The sequence below is a fragment of the Convolutriloba macropyga genome, chromosome 5 (genome assembly GCF_964194025.1).
Source record: "Convolutriloba macropyga chromosome 5, txConMacr16.3, whole genome shotgun sequence".
In the NCBI taxonomy this organism is placed as follows: domain Eukaryota; kingdom Metazoa; phylum Xenacoelomorpha; order Acoela; family Convolutidae; genus Convolutriloba; species Convolutriloba macropyga.
In genome coordinates this window covers 10,252,954-10,276,582 of record NC_134472.1, presented here as the reverse complement: position 1 = coordinate 10,276,582, position 23,629 = coordinate 10,252,954, and the positions used below count along the sequence as shown (strand labels likewise).

Sequence of the window (23,629 nt, the reverse complement as noted above, 5' to 3'; positions counted from 1 at the left end):
GGAGAGAAAGAGAGAGAGAGAGAGAGAGAGAGAGAGAGAGAGAGAGAGAGAGAGAGAGAGAGAGAGAGAGAGAGAGAGAGAGAGAGAGAGAGGGGAGAGAGAGACGCAAGAATGGAGAAAGTTGGATAACTAGCTTTGTTTCCAAAAAACTTTTTGTGTCAAACTGATTTGTAGGAGCTTACAAGAGCGGCAGAGAGGATCAATGGTAACAAGGTAGCACTTGCTTCACCAATTCAGACACTTTTGGCCTTTGAATTCGTCAATCATCTGGGCGATAAAAAGCCCCACTGTGCGGCCTAGCAGAAATTCAGAAGACGACATAATATAAAAAGAACACGTAAACAAATGTGAAGATTTTGACATCTGATATCTCGAATTGAGTACTCAGACTGAATAAACCTCCGACTTGTGAGAAACGCGCTTGTGAGAAATGTTTCGACAATTCAGCACTTTTTCACATCACATCAGCGCATTTCTCCGCATCGTTATGCAAGGTTTGATAACGCCATGGTTCCGCTGGTCCGCATTGGGAAGGGTGATAGGTCGTTATCTGTCTGGAGTCTTAGCTTTAAGTTTCAATTAGTTTGGTTGCTCATGTTTTGTTTCAGGTTACACAATTCAAGCAAGGGTATCATTTCCGGTTTTACAACATTTCATCATCATGATTTTTCTCGTTACAACTTTTGGAAACAAATCAACTTACAAAAGGTGGTAAAACACAATAAACGTAAGAAGTTAATCTCTAGCATTAACATCCTCCGAGCCCACAAAAACCTACCCTAATCTGGTTGTGGGTTTGGGGTAGACATGCATAATTTTAACTGCCGGTCTAGTTAATTTGCCTAAAGCGGTCTTAACCTCGCATGACCTAGCTGTGTTGTCGGGGCCGGTGAAAGTCCGTGTGACTCATCACAGCGGCCAGATTCCTCTTGTTGTAAACTCTTCAAGAAGCCAGACAACATCATCCACTTCCAAAGCTGCTTCACAAGACGTCCAATTCTGTCGTTTGTTCAGCGAAGGAACATACTCGGTTAGCAGCCTCTTCCAAATCTGCTGAAGTCTCTGCTTCACCTGCGTCCACGCCGAACTCTTCAAGGTAAGTGTCTCGTTGAAAACGGCTCCAGGAACATTGCAGAAGGGCCTTCCAAGCAAAAAGTGGTTTGGTGTAAATGGGTTGTCGTCTTCGTGGTTGCTTCTCAGGTGAGTGAGTGGACGCGAGTTGACAAGACACTCGGCTTCACTGACGATCGTGGCAAAGACATCTGGGGTGAGTTTTGCGGAGCCGAGGTTCAAGAGAAGAGCTCGTTTAACACACTGAACGAGTCTGTCCGACACCCCACCAAAGTGAGGAGCAGAAGGAGGGTTGAGTTTCCATTCGACAGACTGGTTCAGTAGCTGATCTTTGATGTAGTCGTGGTCCAACATCAGTGGTCTTCTTCTGATCTGCTTTCTTGCTCCCAGGAAGTTGGATCCGTTGTATGACAGGAACAAGCGCGGTTGGCCGCGTCGAGCGATGAAGCGTCGGATTGCTGTCAAACACTTGTCTGTGCTGAGATTCTCTGCAACTTCCAGGTGAATTGCTCTTGTAACGAAGCAAGTGAATAAGCAGATGTAGGTCTTCACTTCTGAATCTCGATGAACGACGGCAAACGGTCCAAGGTAGTCCACGCCGACATTGGTGAAGATGACTGGTGACTGAGTTTCCTGGAAGAGATTGTCTGGCAGGTCTGCCATCGGTGGCTGTAGTCCCTGTGCTCGGAAGCGGTGACAGTCGAAACATTTGAAAGCCAAACTTCTCAGGAAAGCTCTGATTCCGAGAATGTGGCATCTCTGTTGTATGTAGTTGCGGGTGCATTCAACTCCAATGTGCATACAAATTTCGTGGCATTTCTGTATGTAGAGTTGAGTGCTGTGCTCTTTAGAGTCCAGGATGATGGGGTGCTTGGCATCAAAAGGTAGTGAGCTTCGTTTTGTTCTGCAACGAACGCGAAGAAGTCCACTTTCAAAGAAAGGGGACAAACAGAGCAGACGATCTTTCTTTGACAAAGGCCTGTGTTGTTTCATGTCTTTGATGGCGTCTTTGAAGGACTTCTCTTGCGATTTTCTGAAGAGATAAATTTGGGCTTCGTTAATGTCGTCGAGTTCTAGTTTGCCTCTTTGTTTTGATCTGAGATTCTTTATGAACCTAATGACAACAGCCACAGAGCGCATTAATTTCGTCCACTTTGAGAATCTGCTGACGTCGATAATACATTCATCGTTCGATGTTTCCATTGTGACGTTTGTCTCCTCCTTGTTACCCAAGGAGTTCTTCCAATGGCTTTCGGGATCACTTAAGAAAGCTGGAGGCGTTAACCACAACACATTGATATCACAGGCTGGTATTCTTTGGGAGACATGGTCTGCAGGGTTGACTTTTCCGCTGATATGCTGCCACTTGGAGACGTCTGTGTTGTTGCGGATCTCTTGTATTCTGTTTGCAATAAAAGTTTTCAATTTCTCTTTGCTTTTGATCCAGGCAAGGACAGCTTCATTGTCGCTCCAAAAGTGTCTTGAGGTAACTGGTTTTGTTAGCTGCTTGGAAACAAATTGCATTAGTCTACATTCTAGCACGGCTGCTTGCAACTCAAGTTTCGGGATACTGATTTGCTTTAGTGGCGCAACTTTAGCTCTAGCTATGACAAACCCAGTTGAAATGTTGTTAGTTGATTGAGATCTGATGTATATGACTGCTCCATAAGCCAGCTATGAGGCATCACAGAAGCAATGTAACTGGTTTATCGGAGATGGCTCGATCGGAGAAACAAAACATCGTGGCATTGATATTTCTGGCACATTTAGATATTGCTCTATCCAAGTTTTTATTGCTTTCTGTTTCTCGTCTGACAGCAGATCATCCCATGCAAGTCCTTCTTTCCAAATATCCTGCAAGATGATTTTTAGTGTAATCAAAAATGGGGCAATGATTCCTAATGGATCGAACAAGCAGGCAATTAAGGAAGGGAGCTTTCTGAGTGTGTAGTCCGTTTTGTCTTCCTGAACTTTGGCAAGCTTCTGGTGGAAGAAAGTATCATTAACTGTATTCCACATTACACCTAAGACACGATGTTTGTCTTTTTCGTTGTCACAATGTTCTTTGGGTATCTTGTTAAGACATTGAACAGAGTTTGAGACAAACTTAGTCAGGATGAAACCTCCTTTAGAGAGTATTTGTCGCAAGTCTTGAACTGCAGTTTCAGCTTTCTCTTCATTGACGAACGAATGTACAAAGTCATCCATGTAGAAACTGTTGAATATTAGATCTTTTGTAGCGGTTTTTCCGAAGCCTTTTGCTGTTTGTTGGAGGACAAATATTGCTGTAGTTGGTGAACATCTGGCTCCAAAGATGAGTCGCGTATACTGGAACTGCTGTACGGAGTTCTTTGACGGCCGAAGAAAACGGAGACAAGACTGATCTTCTGTTTGTATGCGAATTTGCATGAACATGGCCTCTATGTCTGCTATTACTACAACAGAATCCTGGCGAAAGCGAAGTAGTAAGCCGACCAGGTTGTTGAGAAGGTCGGGGCCTGACAGAAGGTATTTGTTTAGCGACTGCTTCTTAAAAACAGATGCGGCGTTTGCAACACGCCTGACTTTCCCAGGTTTGTTGGGGTTGGTGACGGTTTGATGGGGAAGGTACCAAATCTTCTCTGGTGCTGGATTTGAGAAAGTTACTGGTTTGACATAACCCTTCTCTAAATCTGTTTCCAAAGTTTTCTCATACAACTGTTTCAACTCAATATCTTTGTTGAGTCCGCGCTGAAGGCTGTAAAGTTGTGCTTTGGCAACCGGATAGTTGTTTTCTAATTTACTGTCCTGTTTCCAAAGTAAACCAACTTCATATCTGTCTCCGATATGATGGATTGGAGCTTGTAATATTTGAAGTGCTCTTTCACTGTCTGTTTAAGTATCTGCAGTTTCTTCAAACTCGGTTCCTGTTTTCTCTATTTTCCAGAAACTGGTCCCACATTCACTGAGATGTCTTTCATTATCAACAGTTAAATTTGTGAGCGCGTGTTCGAAGGCTCTATAACTGTGGGATAGGAAGTTTGTTTTCTGTTGGATTGGATTACTTTTTCCTTTAATTGGGCCAGTAATTGTCCAACCGAGAAGATTGCGTAAAGCAAAGGGGCTTCCTGAGGGTCCTTGAAGGAACTCGCGTTCCAAAATGTATTGGGTAGCGTCAACACCTAAAAGCATCTGTATCTTGTTGTCACTAAGTTTAGGAAAATGTATGTGTTGAAGGTGAGGGTAGGACGAACACGCTTCGTTCAAATCGTTCACAGGCGCATCGTTGAAAATCCAATTATTCACGGCATGAACGTAGTTTAAACGGAAGAGTGGTTGACCGCTATTGAACTTTCCAATGTCCAACCGAGGAAGATTTGCGTGCATGACGGATTCGTCAAATGCGTGTGATACATTCAGATCGAATTCTGAAGTCTTTGGAGCCCGTACCTTGTCGGCAGTGGTGTTGAGGACGTATGAAATTGTACTACCATTGTCCAGAATGGCATAACAATTATGTCTTTTATTATCATTTCCGAATAGGGTGACAGGTATTACCTGTAGTTGATTCCTCGTTTTTGATGGGAAACCAGGATTGTAAACCTGAGTTGGAATGTCACTGTTTTTGTCTTGTTGATCCATTGGTTCACACATTGGCAGATCAATTGCTGTCATGTTTGTCAATTCGGGTGCTTTTTGTCTGTCTGTGTGGAGAAGGCTATAATGTTTGCCATTGCAATGTCGGCAGAGAATTTTTGACGTGCAGTTTTTGACGTGGCGGCGTGACTGGAGCTCAGGCAATTGAAGCACAGAGAGTTCTTCTCTGCTTCGCTATTGCGTCTGCTGACATCAAGACTGAGAAACTGTGGACACTTGCCAATGTAGTGATCTTGTTGATCAAGCGGGCATTTTGTTCTGCTCCTATTTGCTGTTGCATTTCTCATAGGCTGCTTCGAACCAGAGAAAGAGGAGCTTCCGTTTGTGTTGTTGCTACTGTTAGCCGTCCATTGCTGAGGCTTTGCACTACCGATGTTCCTATTTGCTGTATTATTATGTTCAAAACTTTTATTGCTGGGGAATGAACTTTTACTTCCTGGAAAATTCTGTGTCCAATTTGAACGATTTTGGTTCTTATTCCGATTGTTGAAGGAACTTTAACCCTGTGATTGGTTCTGTTGACCTGAATGGTTGTTAGTGTTTGATGAAAATGTGTCTTGTAATTGTTCGAAGGCTCTGGATTGCCAATCCATCCAATCGGAAAGCACTGTGAGACCTGGATTTGTCCAGTCGTTGTCAACAACATGTTCGGTCCACTTCAGTTTGATTGGATTTGGTAGCTTATCTCGAGATATCCTGAGCAAGTACGTGGCATTTAGGTCGGCACTGAAGCCCTGTGAGGCAAATGTCTGAACAACCTTTCTTAACAACGAAGCGAAAGCTATCAAAGCTGCGTGGTCATTCATAGCCGGTCTTTGGAAAGCTTCTAGTTCTTTTATTAGGGCACCAACAACGTTTAGCGGGTTTCCAAAGCGTCTGTTGAGCTCTTGAAGGGCGGAAGTGTAAAAGTTTGGGTTGCAAAGAAAGCCGGAGATGCAATCCTTTGCCGGTCCAATGACTAAACTTTGCAAATAGCTCATTATTTCAGTGTCAGTGATGTCTTCGTTGTTGTGGATGGTCGAGGAAAACATGCTGCTCCATTCGTTCCACTTTAGCGGGTCTCCATCGAACTTCTGAATTCGGATGTCCGGCAGCTTTACTGAGCAATGGATATCCCGTTGACGATATGGTTTGGAGTTTTGATTACCAAAGCTTTGGCTGCTCGGGTAAACAGGTCCACGAGGGGTTGCGTTTGAGGGCTGAAAACTACCGTTTGCTAAGTTTGACCAACTGTTTGAGCAATATGCCTGAAATGGACCGGGATGGCTTGGCGTTGGGAAACGATTGCCGAAAGAAACTGGAACAGGTGTTCTATGGTCAGGTACATTTTCAAAGAGGCCAGTGTTATTAATGCGCCTGGCAGGAGCGAAAGTGTTTCCAGCCGGAGGAAGTGCTCCACTAAAAACTGGCAGTTGAATATTTGAAGCTGTAGACAATTGCGGGAACGCACAAGTTGCGTCAATAGAGCTCTGTGAAACAATTGCTTTATTCACAATTGGTGCGATTGGTTGAAGGTGCTGATGTTGATTGCTTGCTACGTTGTCAGAGTCTGTTTGTTCGAGTGCTGATGGCTGGAGACTATTCTGTACATCAGAACTGATGACTCTATTGGAGTTTTCTTGCAAAATTCCCATGGCAGACTGCACTTGTCTATGAATAGTAATCGGGTTGGGTGTTGATTGCTGGTCTGCCAAATCATTGATTTGTTGTTGCTGTCGTGTATCCCGCATACTTTGATCAACCCCCGGAGACTCAGGTGCAGAGGGAACAGGTATTCGATTACTGCGTGATGAAGAGGCGCTGCTTGGACGCGTTGAAGTGTTTCGGAATGAAAGTTCATGCTTCTTTACACTTTGTGCGACTTCTACTTTTAGCTTTGCAAGCATGCTGCATCGTTGAGAGAGTCTTCAGCATCCACATTTTCCGATTGTGTAAGCTGGTCGACAAGTTCCTCTAGTTGTGACATCGTTCTCTTGAATTCATCATGTGTTACTGACACAACTTCGGGTTCCAGACCTGAGTGTATTTGATATTCCAACTCCTGTTTGAGCTTTTTGACAATGTTTAGTTTTCGGTGAAACAATATAACTGTTCCAACTATTGATGGTTTTCGGCCTCCCATTTTCTTTATTGGTCTAATTTTCTGAACTTCAGAGGTAAATTGAAAGGTCAAGTGGGTTGAATATAGGTCCCTTGAAGGGCACAACGAGTGAATTTTTGACCTTCCAGTGGTCACTTAAAGGTGAAGTGGGGTAATCTTTTGACCTTTTAGAGGTCACTTAAGGATCAAGTGAGATGACTTTTTGAATTTTAGAGGTCAGAGAAGTCAAGTGGTTTGACCTATTAGAGGTCAAGTGGTTTGACCTGTTAGAGGTCAAGTGGTTTGACCTTTAAGAGGTCAAGTAGTTTGACCTATTAGAGGTCAAGCGGTTTAACCTATTAGAGGTCAATTGGTTTGACCTATAGGTCAAGAAGGGCGACTGTTTGACCTTTTAGAGGTCACTTAGAGGTCAAGTGGGGTAACCTTTTGACCTTTTAGAGGTCACTTAGAGGTCAAATGGGCTGACTGTTTGACCTCTTAGAGGTCACTTAGAGGCCAAGTGTGATGACTATTTGACCATTTAGAGGTCACCTAGAGGTCGAGTTGCTTGACTATTTGACCTTTTAGAGGTCACTTAGAGGTCAAGTTGGTTGACTGTTTGACCCTTTAGAGGGCGGGTGGGTTGACTATTTGTAGGTCACTTGGGAGGTCCCTGGGGCACAATGGGTTACTTTTGTAGGTCACTTGGGGAGTCCGTGGGGGACAATGGTTGACTTCTGTTGGTCACTTGGGGGGTCCCTGGAGGGCAGTGGGTGACTTTTTTAGGTCACTTGGGGGGTCCCTGGAGGACAATGGGTGACTTTTGTAGGTCAATTGGGGGGTCCGTGGGGGACAATGGGTGACTTTTCAGGTCACTTGGGGGTCCCGGGGGGACAATGGATGACTTTTGTAGGTCACTTGGGGGTCCCTGGGGGACAATGGGTGACTTTTGTAGGTCAATTGGGGGGTCCGTTGGGGACAATGGTTGACTTTTCAGGTCACTTGGGGGGTCCCTGGAGGACAGTGGGTGACTTTTGTAGGTCTCTTGGGGGGTCCCTGGATGATAATGGGTGACTTTTGTAGTTCAATTGGGGGGTCCGTGGAGGACAGTGGGTGACTTTTGTAGGTCAATTGGGGTGTCTGAGGGGGAAAATGGGTGACTTTTCAGGCCACTTGGGGGGTCCCGGGAGGACAATGGGTGACTTTTGTAGGTCAATTGGGGGGTCCGTGAGGGACAATGGGTGACTTTTCAGGTCACTTGGGGGGTCCCTGGAGGACAGTGGGTGACTTTTGTAGGTCAATTGGGGGTCCCTGGGGGACAATGGGTGACTTCTGTAGGTCACATGGGGGTTGTCACTGAAGGACAGATGCACTGCAAGCTGGTTCTGCTGGCAGAAATTTGGAGGCTGTTGGGTGCAGCTACTAATGACTCAGGTTGGCCTGAGTGGTCTGGCTGGCTGTTGGAGGGCAGTAGTGAGGGTCTACTGCAAGCTGGTTCGGCTGGCAGGACACTAGAGGCTGTTGATTGCAGCTGATGATTACTCAGGTTGGCCTGAGTGGGCTGGCTGACAGTTGGAGGCCAGTAGTTGGACTCTACTACAAGCAGGTTCTGCTGGTAGAACACTGGAGGCGGTTGGGTGCAGCTGCTGATGACCCAGGTTGGCCTGAGTGGGCTGTCTGACTGATGGAGGGCAGTTGTGAGAGTCTACTGCAAGCTGGTTCTGCTGGCAGAACACTGGAGGCTGTTTGGTGCAGCTGCTGATGACTCAGGTTGGACTGATTGGGCTGGCTGGCTGTTGGAGGGCAGTAGTGGGACTCTACTGCAAGCTGGTTCTGTTGGCAGAACACTGGAGGCGGTTGGGTGCAGCTGCTGATGACTCAGGTTGGCCTGAGTGGGCTGGCTGACTGATGGAGGGCAGTAGTGAGAGTCCACTGCAAGCTGGTTCTGCCAACAGAACACTGGAAGCTGTCTGGTGCAGCTGCTGAGGACTCAGGTTGGCCTGAATGGGCTGGCTGGCTGTTGGAGGGCAGTAGTGGGACTCTACTGCAAGCTGGTTCTGCTGGCAGAACACTGGAGGCGGTTGGGTGCAGCTGCTGATGACTCAGGTTGGCCTGAGTGGGTTGGCTGACTGTTGGAGGGCACTAGTGAGGGTCTACTGCAAGCAAGTTCTGCTGGCAGAACACTGGAGGCGTTTGGGTGCAGCTGCTGTTGACTCAGGTTGGCCTGAGTGGGCTGGCTGACTGATGGAGGGCAGTAGTGAGAGTCCACTGCAAGCTGGTTCTGCTGGCAGAACACTGGAGGCTGTTTGGTGCAGCTGCTGAGGACTCAGGTTGGCCTGAATGGGCTGGCTGGCTGTTGGAGGGCAGTAGTGGGACTCTACTGCAAGCTGGTTCTGCTGGCAGAACACTGGAGGCGGTTGGGTGCAGCTGCTGATGACTCAGGTTGGCCTGAGTGGGTTGGCTGACTGTTGGAGGGCAGGAGTGAGGGTCTACTGCAAGCAAGTTCTGCTGGCAGAACACTGGAGGCGTTTGGGTGCAGCTGCTGTTGACTCAGGTTGGCCTGAGTGGGCTGGCTGACTGATGGAGGGCAGTTGTGAGAGTCTACTGCAAGCTGGTTCTGCTGGCAGAACACTGGAGGCTGTTTGGTGCAGCTGCTGAAGACTCAGTTTGGCCTGATTGGGCTGGCTGGCTGTTGGAGGGCAGTAGTGGGACTCTACTGCAAGCTGGTTCTGCTGGCAGAACACTGGAGGCGGTTGGGTGCAGCTGCTGATGATTCAGGTTGGCCTGAGTGGGCTGGCTGTCTGATGGAGGGCAGTAGTGAGAGTCCACTGCAAGCTGGTTCTGCTGGCAGAACACTGGAGGTTGTTTGGTGCAGCTGCTGAGGACTCAGGTTGGCCTGAGTGGGCTGGCTGACAGTTGGAGGCCAGTAGTTGGACTCTACTACAAGCATGTTCTGGTGGTAGAACACTGGAGGCGGTTGGGTGCAGCTGCTGATGACCCAGGTTGGCCTGAGTGGGCTGGCTGACTGTTGGAGGGCAGTAGTGAGGGTCTACTGCAAGCAAGTTCTGCTGGCAAAACACTGGAGGCGTTTGGGTGCAGCTGCTGATGACTCAGGTTGGCCTGAGTGGGCTGTCTGACTGATGGAGGGCAGTTGTGAGAGTCTACTGCAAGCTGGTTCTGCTGGCAGAACACTGGAGGCTGTTTGGTGCAGCTGCTGATGACTCAGGTTGGACTGATTGGGCTGGCTGGCTGTTGGAGGGCAGTAGTGGGACTCTACTGCAAGCTGGTTCTGTTGGCAGAACACTGGAGGCGGTTGGGTGCAGCTGCTGATGACTCAGGTTGGCCTGAGTGGGCTGGCTGACTGATGGAGGGCAGTAGTGAGAGTCCACTGCAAGCTGGTTCTGCCAACAGAACACTGGAAGCTGTCTGGTGCAGCTGCTGAGGACTCAGGTTGGCCTGAATGGGCTGGCTGGCTGTTGGAGGGCAGTAGTGGGACTCTACTGCAAGCTGGTTCTGCTGGCAGAACACTGGAGGCGGTTGGGTGCAGCTGCTGATGACTCAGGTTGGCCTGAGTGGGTTGGCTGACTGTTGGAGGGCACTAGTGAGGGTCTACTGCAAGCAAGTTCTGCTGGCAGAACACTGGAGGCGTTTGGGTGCAGCTGCTGTTGACTCAGGTTGGCCTGAGTGGGCTGGCTGACTGATGGAGGGCAGTAGTGAGAGTCCACTGCAAGCTGGTTCTGCTGGCAGAACACTGGAGGCTGTTTGGTGCAGCTGCTGAGGACTCAGGTTGGCCTGAATGGGCTGGCTGGCTGTTGGAGGGCAGTAGTGGGACTCTACTGCAAGCTGGTTCTGCTGGCAGAACACTGGAGGCGGTTGGGTGCAGCTGCTGATGACTCAGGTTGGCCTGAGTGGGTTGGCTGACTGTTGGAGGGCAGGAGTGAGGGTCTACTGCAAGCAAGTTCTGCTGGCAGAACACTGGAGGCGTTTGGGTGCAGCTGCTGTTGACTCAGGTTGGCCTGAGTGGGCTGGCTGACTGATGGAGGGCAGTTGTGAGAGTCTACTGCAAGCTGGTTCTGCTGGCAGAACACTGGAGGCTGTTTGGTGCAGCTGCTGAAGACTCAGTTTGGCCTGATTGGGCTGGCTGGCTGTTGGAGGGCAGTAGTGGGACTCTACTGCAAGCTGGTTCTGCTGGCAGAACACTGGAGGCGGTTGGGTGCAGCTGCTGATGACTCAGGTTGGCCTGAGTGGGCTGGCTGTCTGATGGAGGGCAGTAGTGAGAGTCCACTGCAAGCTGGTTCTGCTGGCAGAACACTGGAGGTTGTTTGGTGCAGCTGCTGAGGACTCAGGTTGGCCTGAATGGGCTGGCTGGCTGTTGGAGGGCAGTAGTGGGACTCTACTGCAAGCTGGTTCTGTTGGCAGAACACTGGAGGCGGTTGGGTGCAGCTGCTGAAGACTTAGGTTGGCCTGAGTGGGCTGGCTGACTGATGGAGGGCAGTAGTGAGAGTCTACTGCAAGCTGGTTCTGCTGGCAGGACACTGGAGGCTGTTGATTGCAGCTGCTGATTACTCAGGTTGGCCTGAGTGGGCTGGCTGACAGTTGGAGGCCAGTAGTTGGACTCTACTACAAGCAAGTTCTGGTGGTAGAACACTGGAGGCGGTTGGGTGCAGCTGCTGATGACCCAGGTTGGCCTGAGTGGGCTGGCTGACTGTTGGAGGGCAGTAGTGAGGGTCTACTGCAAGCAAGTTCTGCTGGCAAAACACTGGAGGCGTTTGGGTGCAGCTGCTGATGACTCAGGTTGGCCTGATTGGGCTGGCTGGCTGTTGAAGGGCAGTAGTGGGACTCTACTGCAAGCTGGTTCTGCTGGCAGAACATGAGTGGGCTGGCTGACTGATGGAGGGCAGTAGTGAGAGTCCACTGCAAGCTGGTTCTGCTGGCAGAACACTGGAGGCGTTTGGGTGCAGCTGCTGTTGACTCAGGTTGGCCTGAGTGGGCTGGCTGACTGATGGAGGGCAGTTGTGAGAGTCTACTGCAAGCTGGTTCTGTTGGCAGAACACTGGAGGCGGTTGGGTGCAGCTGCTGATGACTCAGGTTGGCCTGAGTGGGCTGGCTGACTGATGGAGGGCAGTAGTGAGAGTCTACTGCAAGCTGTTTCTGCTGGCAGAACACTGGAGGCGGTTGGGTGCTGCTGCTGATGACTCAGGTTGGCCTGAGTGGGTTGGCGACATCCTCGTTGTCTTGCTTGATGATGAAATCTTTGTAAAGTGTTTCATTGGACCCGTATCTTTTGAAAATGTTCAACAAAAACTAGCCAAGGAAAGCTGCTTCGCGTGGTTGTTTAATTATTATTTTCCGAACCGTTGCTACTAAACAATTCTTTTTTATAATCTTTTGTTCAAAAATTAACCAAGAAAAGCTACTTCGCGCGGTTGTTTATTTCATTTAGGAAAAGTTAACAACAGGACTCAAATACCTCAGAACAATAGGACTAATATAAGTTGTTTCGGTATTTAGCATATTTCAAACAATTGAAATGACAAAACTTAGATAGCTCCTTATCCCTTGTGGTTGGGGAACTTAGGACCCGAAGGACAACGAAATCTACTATATCAAATCACTGAGATTGCAAAAAAATCTTATCTGGTTTACAGCCCTCAGTATTTGAAGGTGGTCATCTCCATTCTGCCATCTCTTTTGTCCATCTCAGTCCATCTCAATGTCTCAATGTAGCACATACCACTCAAAGTAACTTAAGCAAGAGGTCCTGGGTTCGCTCACTGAGTTCCCAGGAGCGCCAAAATGATAACGCCATGGTTCCGCTGGTCCGCATTGGGAAGGGTGATAGGTCGTTATCTGTCTTGAGTCTTAGCTTTAAGTTTCAATTAGTTTGGTTGCTCATGTTTTGTTTCAGGTTACACAATTCAAGCAAGGGTATCATTTCCGGTTTTACAACATTTAATAATCATGACTTTTCTCGTTACAACTTTTGGAAACAAATCAAATTACAAAAGGCGGTAAAACACAATAAACGTAAGAAGTTAATCTCTAGCATTAACAAGGTTGTTGAGCTGAATTTTTTGCAACGCATCTCATACGTAAAGTCAGCTCCAGCTTGTTTCAGCTGATGATTGCATAAGGTCTTTTATTACGGAATTATTCGTCTGCGGGGTATTGAAACCGTCTTTTATCTTTTCATGAGCGTCCGTGCGCCCTATGGTTCGTGAATATACGTTATAGTGAATAAGAATGCAGCATGGGTGGCAAGTGTGCGCCTAGCTATTCAACTAAAAAGACTTGTTTTAGACTTAACCGACTCTTTCTGAACTCTTGCAGCATCTCAGCCAAAAGTTAACGTGAACGCAGCAATTACTTATTGTGAATAGAAAGCACTGTTATGTGGTCATGTGTTTTTACAACGCAGTTTCACTTAATTCAAATTTGAATTCAATGTTTCGTTGTTTGGTTCTGCTCAAACGATCGGAACTTTGACTATTGTTGTTGAATTTTGATTACCAAAGCAAGCAGCAAGGTTCATTTGGTCTATCAATAACCGGAGCAATTGACAATAATTGGGCGTAATCGACCTAAAATTTAAACAACTGTTGGGATTTTTTTGTTTGATCGTCCTACTTTGACCTGTCTTGAGTAGCCAAATTGATTAACATTATTTTTTATCTTATTCTTAAAAAAATTAATCGATTGTTCGTCAAATTATGGAGACTTATTTAGTGTTAGTGTTAGCGTGTTTGATTGTTAGTGGGTATTCGTTGGAGATTCTGTTTTTCATGCCATGTTACGGAGGCCACTTTGGGACAATGTCCACTCTCTTGGCTCCCCTCTGCAGAGAAGAGAGTGGCAACAACTGCACTGTGGTGGAGACTGCAAAACTATGCGAGAACAAACTCCAGTCATTTCACGACACCATCAAATTTGACGTCATCAAAAGGAAAGGGATTTAAATGCTCACATGAAATATACAAAGTAGTCAGGCACTGAGACCTTGAGGCGGCTCACTCAAATAATCTAAAATAGAATCAGAGAAAACGAGGTCAGCAGCTAGGCAGTTATTTAGTAGTTAGAACAATTCCCGTACCGAACCAAATCTTTCATTACTGACCAAGTGTAAACCCAAGTCCTTATTATTAATTAGTCATAGACTGCTTTTTGTTTGAGACTTGTTAGACGTGTGGTAATTCTGATTTTATCAATTGCCGGACTTGTGTCAATTCTGAATTTTCTATGTATCAAAAAATGTTAAGATAAATTGTCCAAAAAACGTTGGAGAGTTGTCGAAAATAGCCATTAAATTGTCAGAAAGTGGTCAAAAAGGACGCCTTCGTCTTATAAAACCTATTTTTCCACGTGACATTCCACGACCAACAAGCAGTATTTGTTTTAAAAATTTTGGTTTAAAAGTGAAAATTTTGGCTCAAATTTGAAAGGAAACTTATTGGCTAACATTTCGTCTCCTGTGAGAACCTGTTGATGCAATATAAAGTTCCATATAAATATCTAGAATTTCATGAAACAGCATATATTAAATATGAAGCAACAACAACATCTTGATTCAGTTTTTATAAACAAAAACTTAATGGAATAATTCTGCATTTTTTCTGAAATTGTTCAATTTTAAGGCTGACTGAAAAACAGCAAACCATGATAACAAATCAGCTGATCATTTTTATTTTTATCTACAAATTATTTTCATCTAATAACATCAGGCAAATTTGCTCAACTTACAAAATTAATCTGAAGTTTGACATTTAAAATATTACAATCTAATTTAAAAAAATTTCTTTGCTCTCTTTTCAATTCCCCAATATGAAGGAATGATGTAAATATCGGAGTAGCCAACTATGACAGTTATGGAGGTCGTTTAAGATATCGAAGAATGGAGCAAAACTACGCCTATATTCTCCAAATAGTTTAAATTTTTTAGCTATTTCAGCAAAAAAAATTATATGATTATGTTAGATTACTCATTGACAGGTCTTTCCGTAGCTGAACATCAATATCGTAGTCATTCTTTTTAAAGACCATTTTGCAGCAGGAGTTTTATACAATTTTTTCCCAAGCTGTTTTTTTAATGTTTAGTGAGATAACGACGCGGTAATTATTTCACCAAATTAATTTTAACTCTCCAGCATTTATTTGAAAAATAAAGAAATTTCTTTAAATTGACCGAAGCCAGACAATTATATTACAATGTATGTTTTACCACCGTTTGTAAGTTGAATATTATTATCATTGCAGTGATGCTGTAGTTTCAGATGGTTTTCAACCAAAAGCAGGTCTCACGCCTTTTCATTTCGTAAATTGTGTTTTCATGTCCAGTTTTTATTTCTTCCTTGTATAGTTAACATTTTTTGATATCCTGGTAGCTGCCACCAGGTAGTGTATATCATGCTCCCATTTTCTCAAGGCTTACTGAGGCTCCATTTGAAGAGTAAAGATTTTTCCTAATTCAAAGAAAAAAATATTTATTACTTCATCAGCTAATGAATTGACAGTTTAATATCTGGTTGTGTTTGCATCAATTCTACCACAACTTGCATACTCGAGAAGGAAAAGAGCTATAATGACTGCACTTTTGGATCTATCGAAATTTTAACATCAATAAAAAATAGCTTTTTGTACAAGAAATTGAAAAATATAGTATCTGAGCATAGTTTTATATAAAACATTTTTCCGTCAATAATTTTTTTTTACCGAAAACCAAAAGAACATCAGTTGTCATATTGATTACCGTTGTATCGTTCTCGGGTATGCCAATGACACCATGATATTCTCTGTTGACCTAAGGCTTTCAGTCCTAAAGAACTCGATGAAGATTTCAACTAAACCTGTATAAAGTTTATACACAGTTATATATTCAACATTAAAATATACCTGGCAAAACATAACCTTAAATACTTAGTTGTCATTCTTTTCAAAGGAAATTTTGCTGCAAAATTGAAATAAATAACGAAGTTTGGTTCAGCATATGACTTGAGACTACAGTATCTGAATTTATATAGAAAACGAAAGATTTTGTTTGGGTATAGCAGCCCTGTTTCTGGGTTTTAAAATTGCCTACTTTTTAGTACACACAAAACAAAATATTCAAGGCGAACACACTTTAGAATCAACTAACACACTAACCATAAGAGTTTTTGCCAGATCGACGTTCGTGGTTTACTATATTGCTTACATTAATACTGTTTCTCGTGAATAACAACTAGATGTTAAATAAAAGGAATACTGTTAAATTGAATTAAAATCTTTCGGGACGCTCAAAATATAAAATAAGGAGGCCTATATTAGAGAGAGCACAGGTGTTCTTGAAACTCTCTACGTATTGAAATAGCAGCTTCAGCCCGGTCAATCTACATTTATTCATGCCCTTTCTTCGCCACAGTATTTTTATATGACAAAAGAACTGAATTTTTTGAAACTGAGGCTGTGGGTCAAAATGATCTGTCTTGAAACTGTTCCGAACCAAAAATGATTGTGGCAAGAATCCGTCAGATCAGTTCCATTCTGACTATCATTTGAATCATATTAGACTTGTTGTCAAACAAAGGGCAGATTTTTGCATTAAAATTGCTACTTTGTTGTTGATAGAACAGGTGTGTATCTAAAATTTTGATGATACTTTCCGGTATTCGCAAAGACTTGTTCAATTTTAGTCGATAAATCTTCAGTTTTCAAACATAAAAGATCGTCGGTATCATCGTTTTTTTTTCAGCCAAATACGGCGAAAGTTCCTACAATTTTCTTGTCAGCTTAATCGTTTTTGTTCGGTTTTTAACTTAAGAAAAATTTGGTATCGTCTTTTAAACGTAAGAGAGATTCGGTATCATCGATTTTTAAACCTCAGAGAGAATCGGTATCGTCGTTTTCAAACGTCAGAGAGAATCGGTATCGTCGTTTTTTAAACAAAAAAGATAGTCGGTGTCGTCCTTTTTTTTCCAGCCAAATACGGCAAAAGTTCCAAAAAATTTTCTAGTCAGCATAATCGTTTTCACTCGGTTTTTAACATAAGAAGGGCTTGGTATCATCGTTTTTTAAACGCAAGTGAGATTCGGTATTGTCGATTTATAAACGTAAGAGAGAGAGAGAGACAGAGAGAATCGGGTATCGTCGTTTTTTTAAACGTCAGAGAAAATCGGATATAGTCGTTTTTTTAAACGTCAGAGAGAATTGGTATCGTCGTTTTTTAACCTTAAAAGATCGTCGGTATCGTCATTTTTTCCAGCTGATTACGGTAAAAGTTCCTACAATCAATTTTATAGTCAGCATAATTGTTTTTGTTCGGTTTTTAACATAAGAAAGGTTCGGTATCGTCGTTTTTTAAACTTAAAAGAGCTTTGGTATCGTTGATTTTTAAACTTCAGAGAGAATGGGTATCGTCGTTTTTTTAAACGTCAGAGAGAATCGGTATCGTCTTCTTTTAAACATAAATGATCGGCGGTATCATCGTTTCTTTTCGAGCCGAATACGCAAAAGTTCCTACAATTTTTTAGACAGCATAATTGTTTTCGTTCGGTCTTTAACATAAAAAATGTTCAGTATCGTCGTTTTTTAAACGTAAGAGAGATTCGGTATCGTCGTTTTTCAGGCGTAAGAGAGATTCGGTATTGTTTAGAGAAGTACCATGAACTTTTATCTGGGTTTTAACCGCAAATTAGTCCGGTAGGCGGAACTAAAGATGATCAGTATGTTCAGTTTCGAGCGTAACTAACAGTCAAAATCTTTGCTTGTAAACCACAAGAAAATATGTCAAAACTCAGTGAATGAGAATTAATCAACAGAATTCTCTGCAATGTCCAACAGGTATGTTATATTTTTGAATTCGAAAATAACTGAGAAATTTAGATTCGTTCCATTAATTTTGAGAAAGAGCTAAAAAGAATCATACGTTTAAAGACCGAATATATCGACGATCTCTCACCTTTAAATACCAGACATACCGAATCTTCTAAAACCGAACATGCCGAATCTCTCTCTTTTGTCCAAAAACAACAGTATCGAATCTTTCTTACGCTCGAAACCAACAATGCCGAAAAACCGAACGCACTGACGCGTTCGTACGTTTGAAATCAAACTTGCCAAAGATTTTTTTACAAGTTTTTCATCGTTTTTGTTTGGTCTTCTCAACTAGGACATTAATGATAAAATAGGCGTAAAGGTATATAAATATCAAAAATAGAATTTGAAAAATTGGGCTGTGTAAAATACTTTTCTCAAAAAATATTCAAATGTTGAAACTTAAAAGCTCAAACGCTAAAGGTGAAAAAGATAAATTTAAACTAGTAGCGTACAGAGAGGTTCAATTCCTTTTCTTCAGCCATGGACTAAAAGATGAATATACTATCAATGGAATCCTCGACTTCCTCTTCCGAATTGCCGATTGCCTAATCGAAATATCAGACTATTCCTATGTAGAACTTTCTAGAATACTGGCGTCCGACGTGAACAAATACGACGTGCTTATTGTTGACAGTGCCTTCCTTGCGACACTAATCGTGGCTGAGAAGTTTGACATTCCTGTTGTCGCTTTAAGTCCAGGTGTTCCAGGTGGTGTGGGTTGCATCCAAGACAAATGGCCAGTTAGGATGCATGAATTATTCATACTCAAACCATTTTTTGTCAAATACTGGTCCTGGTTTGCAGAAAAGCGGTCGGAAAATAACTTACCTGATATAGATTATCAAGGCCAATTTATAACTACAGAGTATTCTGACCGATTTCCAATGATCATACCGACCTCACCCTCACTTTACCCAAAACCCCATCCGGGTATTGAACATATCTACATTGGGGGTTTAAGAAATGAACACAATTTACCCAAAATAAGCCACGACCTGTTAACTTGGATTGACAAAAGTGACTTGGATATCATTTATATTTCGCTTGGAACCCATACCAGCTTTGAGGCGGAAGAAATAACCGATCTCGTAGCCAAAATAAAAGCCCAGAATCGGTTCCGGTTTATTTGGCCACTGGGTATCGGTCTTCAAAAGGTTGCCGAATCTGCTGGACTTCTGGACGAAAAAAGCGATTTAATTTACCTCAGCGATTATTTGCCGCAGTATGCAATATTAGGTCATCCGAGGGTCAAAGTGTTTGTATCTCATTGCGGTTTAGGCGCAATGGTTGATTTGATTGCGAGGAAAATCCCAGGAGTTCTTATGCCACAGTATAGCGACCAGTTTTCAAATGCAGCAAAGCTGGAGGACTTAGGAGCAGGAGTTCAATTGAATTCTTTGAAATTCGAATTGTTGATCGAAGCGATCGAAAAGGTGATCAAAAACTATGATGTTCACAGACAAAACTTGGATAGTCTTCATAGCGAGTTCTCTGAATACGAAAACGAAGAAGCCATTAGCAATTTTGTGGGAAAAATTGCTTCTAGGAAGAAGTTGACGATGTTGTACGAGCTTCCGTATCAAGTTAACTGTCCTAGATATCACTACGGATGGAAAATAGCGGTTGTGTCTGCATTGTTGTTATGTTTATTCATAACATGGTCTGTGTTCAAAGTTACAAAACTTGTGTGGAGAAAGGTTCAAAAGAGGAAAGAGAAACCGAAGACCTCGTGATAGACAAACGACACCTGACATGACATGATCGAAAAAAATTTAAACTGCTCATCTGTTTTTTAGATCACTGAATTCGAGCTTTTCTGATTTCCTCCTGAGTTTCTGATGCTAGTAGTATCATCTGCAAACTGGATCGCCCCAAAGTCACCCCACTAACTGGAAACTAACATAACTAGCATTTAATTAGTTTTTTCTAACAAATTTTTTTCTTAGAAAATCAATTCTTGCGAACCGAGGTTTCGGACACTTCGAGACAAAACAAGAGAAAACGGCCGTTGTCTTCAGAGTACTGGATGTTTCAAAACTTGAAATGCTTTCGAAATACTCTCAGTTCAGATTGTTAGTTTGTAAATTTCGAGGTGAAATTTCACAACAAATTTTTACGTTTTCAAGCTTGAACTTTTAAGATTTCGAAGATTTTAATGAGAAAGTTAGCTTCAAAGCCGAGTTATTTAGATTTCTCAAAAGGTTTTCCTTATTTGTAAATAAATATTTAGCTATCATTTATAAAATTAAAAAATCAAATGAATGTGAGGTTTATAGCCTCAGTTTTGAAAAGATTCGTCACAAATTCAGAGTTGAAGAAAGGAAAATTGATCTTTAACATGTTCTTTATCAACTATTTTAAAACAATTTGTACCTGTAAATTTGTTTTTTGGGAAGCATTATTTGTGTCAATACAAAAAAACTTTCACAGGATATTCAAAAACTTCGCTTTTTTGCTTTTTTGCTTACAATTATATGAGAAAACAGATTGCAGCACCCGAATTATGTTTAAAGTTAGGTACAATTTTATTGTACTGATGGCCAGGTTACTGCGGCTTGCTGCAGCAACTTACAGTCTTTGAGATCCTCTCAAATTTATATGAGTTAATTGTGAGTATGCTGATCTGGGCCAGCCTTAAAAGTTTTCAGGATTTTCAATTTAATGACTGATTCGTGTCTTGGCCGAATTTACGCAAGAAAAGTTACAAATGTGACATAAAACAAACTGCATAGAATAAGGATAATGTTAATTGGAAAATGTTGTCGTGCATATTACAATTACTGTGTAAAACCATACAGATATGTAGTACAAAAGATCCGATTAAAAACATTTTTGTGATTTGTCTAGCTATTCGATTAGAAGATGTAGTCACCCGTACCTAAGATTCGGTGACAATCAGCACTGATTCAGAACAATTTCAGAGAAATTTTAAGTTTTAGCACTGATTCAGGAGGATTTCGAAACCAAATGTACAGTGATTTCTGAATTTCTCTGAATCAGAGCAAAATTCAGAGAAAATTTTTAGTATTCTTCTGAATCAGAAGATAATTCAGAATGAATCACTGAATTAGTTCTGAATCAAACGAAATCAGTGCAAAATGTGACTTGAAATGGACTCTGAATCTTGCTGAATTTCCCTTAGAGTTTGGTACGCGCAGTTATGTTGATGTTAACTGCCATGGAAAAATTTTTGGACTGTTCTATGCAAGATACAATGCAAAACAAATGAGCTCTAATTATTTTTTTCAATTTTGTGCACGCTACAGAAAAGGCGGTGTCCCGCTTTTTCACCCCTGTTTATTTAACCTCTTACATTTGACCCCGATTTTTTCACCTGTCCATCATTTAACCCCTCTATCATTTAACCCCTCTTTCATTTCACCCCGATTATAATCTTTTGTAAAATAAGGACTATTTAATTAGCAATATAGTCATTTGGCCATGCCTCGCAGGCCATGGCCATGCCTTAGCGGCCCTTGGGACTTGATATGAAACTATCACAACCAAACATGGGATTAAGTTATCTACTTAATTATGACAAAATATGCCTTTAATGTCGACTTCTAGTTGGCGGGATGAAATGATAGAGGGGTGAAATGATATAGGGGTTAAATGATAGAGGGGTTAAAAATACGGGGTTAAAATATGCGGGGTTAAATGGATCGTGGTGAAAAGAAGTAGAACCAGAAAAGGCATCCAACTAATTGCTTTTTCTTCTTGTTATTGCGACCGAAAACTGAAATTATCAGAAAAATTAATTTGTATGGCTCTTTGGATCTTTTCCGTTTGTGCCCCCCAGTACGTTATGCGCCCCCAGTTACAGAGCACGTGCTATTACATAGTAAATCATTATGTACATAGTAAATCATTAAGCTATTACATAGTAAATCATTATATTGCACGTGCGTCTGGGGGGTGCAAATAATATGCGCCCACTAAGCTGGGGGGGGGGGGGCACAAACGGAAAAGATCAGGCTTTTTATGCTCTCCTCGACTAAACTATCATTTCAAGCTCCGACTAATGAGAATGCTAATGACAAGATCCGTTCTTTATCAGATTACTTATTGTATCATTTTGAAGTACCTACATTTTTCGACAGTTTTCAAATAATTTGCGCATATTATTTTACAATTGAGGGATCTTTTCCGTTTGCGTACGTTATGCGCCCACCATTAACAGAGCACGTGCCATTACATAGCAAATCACTATGTAAAAATATGGCACGTGCGTCTGGGGGTGCTCATAATATGCACTCACTAAGCTGAGATGGGGCAACGGAAACGATTCAGGATAAAAAAGAAATGGGATATTTTGATATTTTCCGATAGCGCCCCACCGCCCCCAGTTTAGTGGGTGTATATTATTTGCACCCCCCCCCCCCCCGACGCACGTGGCATATTTTTACACATTGGTTTACTATGTCATGGCACGTGTACTCTGTAACTGGGGGGGGGGGGGGGGGTGCAAAACGTACTGGGGGGGGGGGGGGGGGGCACAAACGGAAAAGATTTTTTTTGTGAATGGTCATAACTACGAAACTACGATATATAAGTTCAGGGTTCATTTTTCAATGAGCTGTGTGCATGTGATTTAATATCATTACAACGTTATAGTAGTCGAAAGCCAATTGTGTGGTTCCAATTTATTACAGGTACCGGCCAGTCTATTAAGACACGTGCACAAAAATAGCAGAGATATTTTCAATGCAGTTTTTGCGGCAAGAACCGTGAAAAGTCAGATGCATAGTATGTTGAACCACGTATATCCAATTTAAACACTCAATGATCCCGTAACCCAGCATCTTTCAGCAACCAAGTGTGAAAAGTAAATAGTGCAAAATGTCCGGTAACAAAGATGAAAATTCTGAAAATTTTGAAAATATAGACGAGGATGAAGTTCCACAGCAACAGCCGTTACTAGTTGGGAGTAATGTTGAGAGGAGTTATTCCGCTGATGAGCTGGCCGAACCTATGAAGGCCAAACCTATTTCCTTTTCCACCTTATGAATTAAATTTTCCAACTTATGAATTAGATTTTTTTAATAACTGTAGGTCGTTTATTGGGTCTTTTTCCCCTTATAGCTGAAACCCGCTGCTAAATTAGTGCTCATGCAACGCATAGAACGCTGCCCCCGCCCAATTATAGTAATACACAGTGGGGGTTATATGACCACGATGTTGGGGGGGGGGGGTGGTATAATGGGAAAGCCGTACATGGGGTTTTGGGAGCAGAACTGGAAAAGATCCGGTTTTTTTTCGGATCTATTCTGTTTCGCCCCCCCCCCCATGTTTTTTATACCCCGCAGTACAAATTTTGTGAGTGTTATAAAGCACGATACTGTGGTAAAATTAGCACATGCGCCTGGGGGGGGGGGGGGCGTAAAATTATATGCCCACCAAAATGGGGGGCCAAAATAGAATAGATCAGTTTTTCGGATCTTTTCCGTTTGTGCCCCCCAGCTTAGTGGGCGCATATTATTTGCACCCCCCCCCAGTACGTTATGCTCCCCCCAGTGAAAGAGCACGCGTCATTACATAGTAAATCGTTATGTAAAAATATTGCACGTGCGTCTGGGGGTTGCAAATAATATGCACCCACTAAGCTGGGGGGGGCACAAACGGAAAAGATCCCACGAATGATTGAAAATGATCACCTTAAATTTGGGTTCATACTAATCGTAAGGGGAGGGGAGCCCCTCATACTAATGGTGAGGGGCTCACCATAATGGGGTTTGATAACAGAAAAGATCCAAATGAAAAATTTATATTACTGCATCCCCCTAAGACCCAACGCGATTAGATACAAAGCATAATGAGAAAATATATTTCAAGATAAGATCTATAATGTGAAGGAGTGTAAAATTTTGCAAAAAGGGGTAGCCTAGATTTGTTAACCCTAGATTTCTGAGCATTATTGGACAATATCTAATTTTTTTTTATGTCAACCAAACTTTTTTGTTTCTTAACAATGCTAATGTCTTTTGTGTTATTTCT

The 23,629-nt window shown here is 42.8% G+C and overlaps 2 protein-coding genes across 2 annotated transcripts; one reads left to right on the top strand and one right to left on the bottom strand.

Moving 5' to 3' along the window:
- Positions 1 to 909: 909 nt before the first annotated feature.
- LOC142339709 (uncharacterized) lies at positions 910 to 4,725 on the bottom strand. The gene is made up of 3 exons (XM_075389929.1): positions 4,116 to 4,725; positions 3,079 to 3,941; positions 910 to 2,745 (listed from the first exon to the last, which is right to left on the bottom strand). The coding sequence occupies exons 1-3, from the start codon at positions 4,723 to 4,725 to the stop codon at positions 910 to 912; spliced, it is 3,309 nt and encodes a 1,102-aa protein (XP_075246044.1).
- A 13,299-nt stretch (positions 4,726 to 18,024) lies between these two features.
- LOC142339708 (UDP-glucuronosyltransferase 1A8-like) lies at positions 18,025 to 19,603 on the top strand. Its single transcript, XM_075389927.1, has one exon. It carries the CDS (start codon positions 18,025 to 18,027, stop codon positions 19,366 to 19,368), a length of 1,344 nt encoding a protein of 447 aa, XP_075246042.1. The 3' UTR covers positions 19,369 to 19,603.
- The last annotated feature ends 4,026 nt before the right edge of the window (positions 19,604 to 23,629 follow it).

Bases quoted from the DNA above. Each gene is read 5' to 3' on its own strand.
- LOC142339709 (XM_075389929.1), bottom strand. From the start codon at position 4,725: ATGACAGCAATTGATCTGCCAATGTGTGAACCAATGGATCAACAAGAC. The intron at 3,942-4,115 runs GTAATCCAATCC...ATACTTAAACAG, and splicing joins TGGCCCAATTAAAGGAAAAA to ACAGTGAAAGAGCACTTCAA. The intron at 2,746-3,078 runs GTTAATGATACT...GATGCCTCATAG, and splicing joins TAGGTGTAATGTGGAATACA to CTGGCTTATGGAGCAGTCAT.
- LOC142339708 (XM_075389927.1), top strand. From the start codon at position 18,025: ATGTTGAAACTTAAAAGCTCAAACGCTAAAGGTGAAAAAGATAAATTT.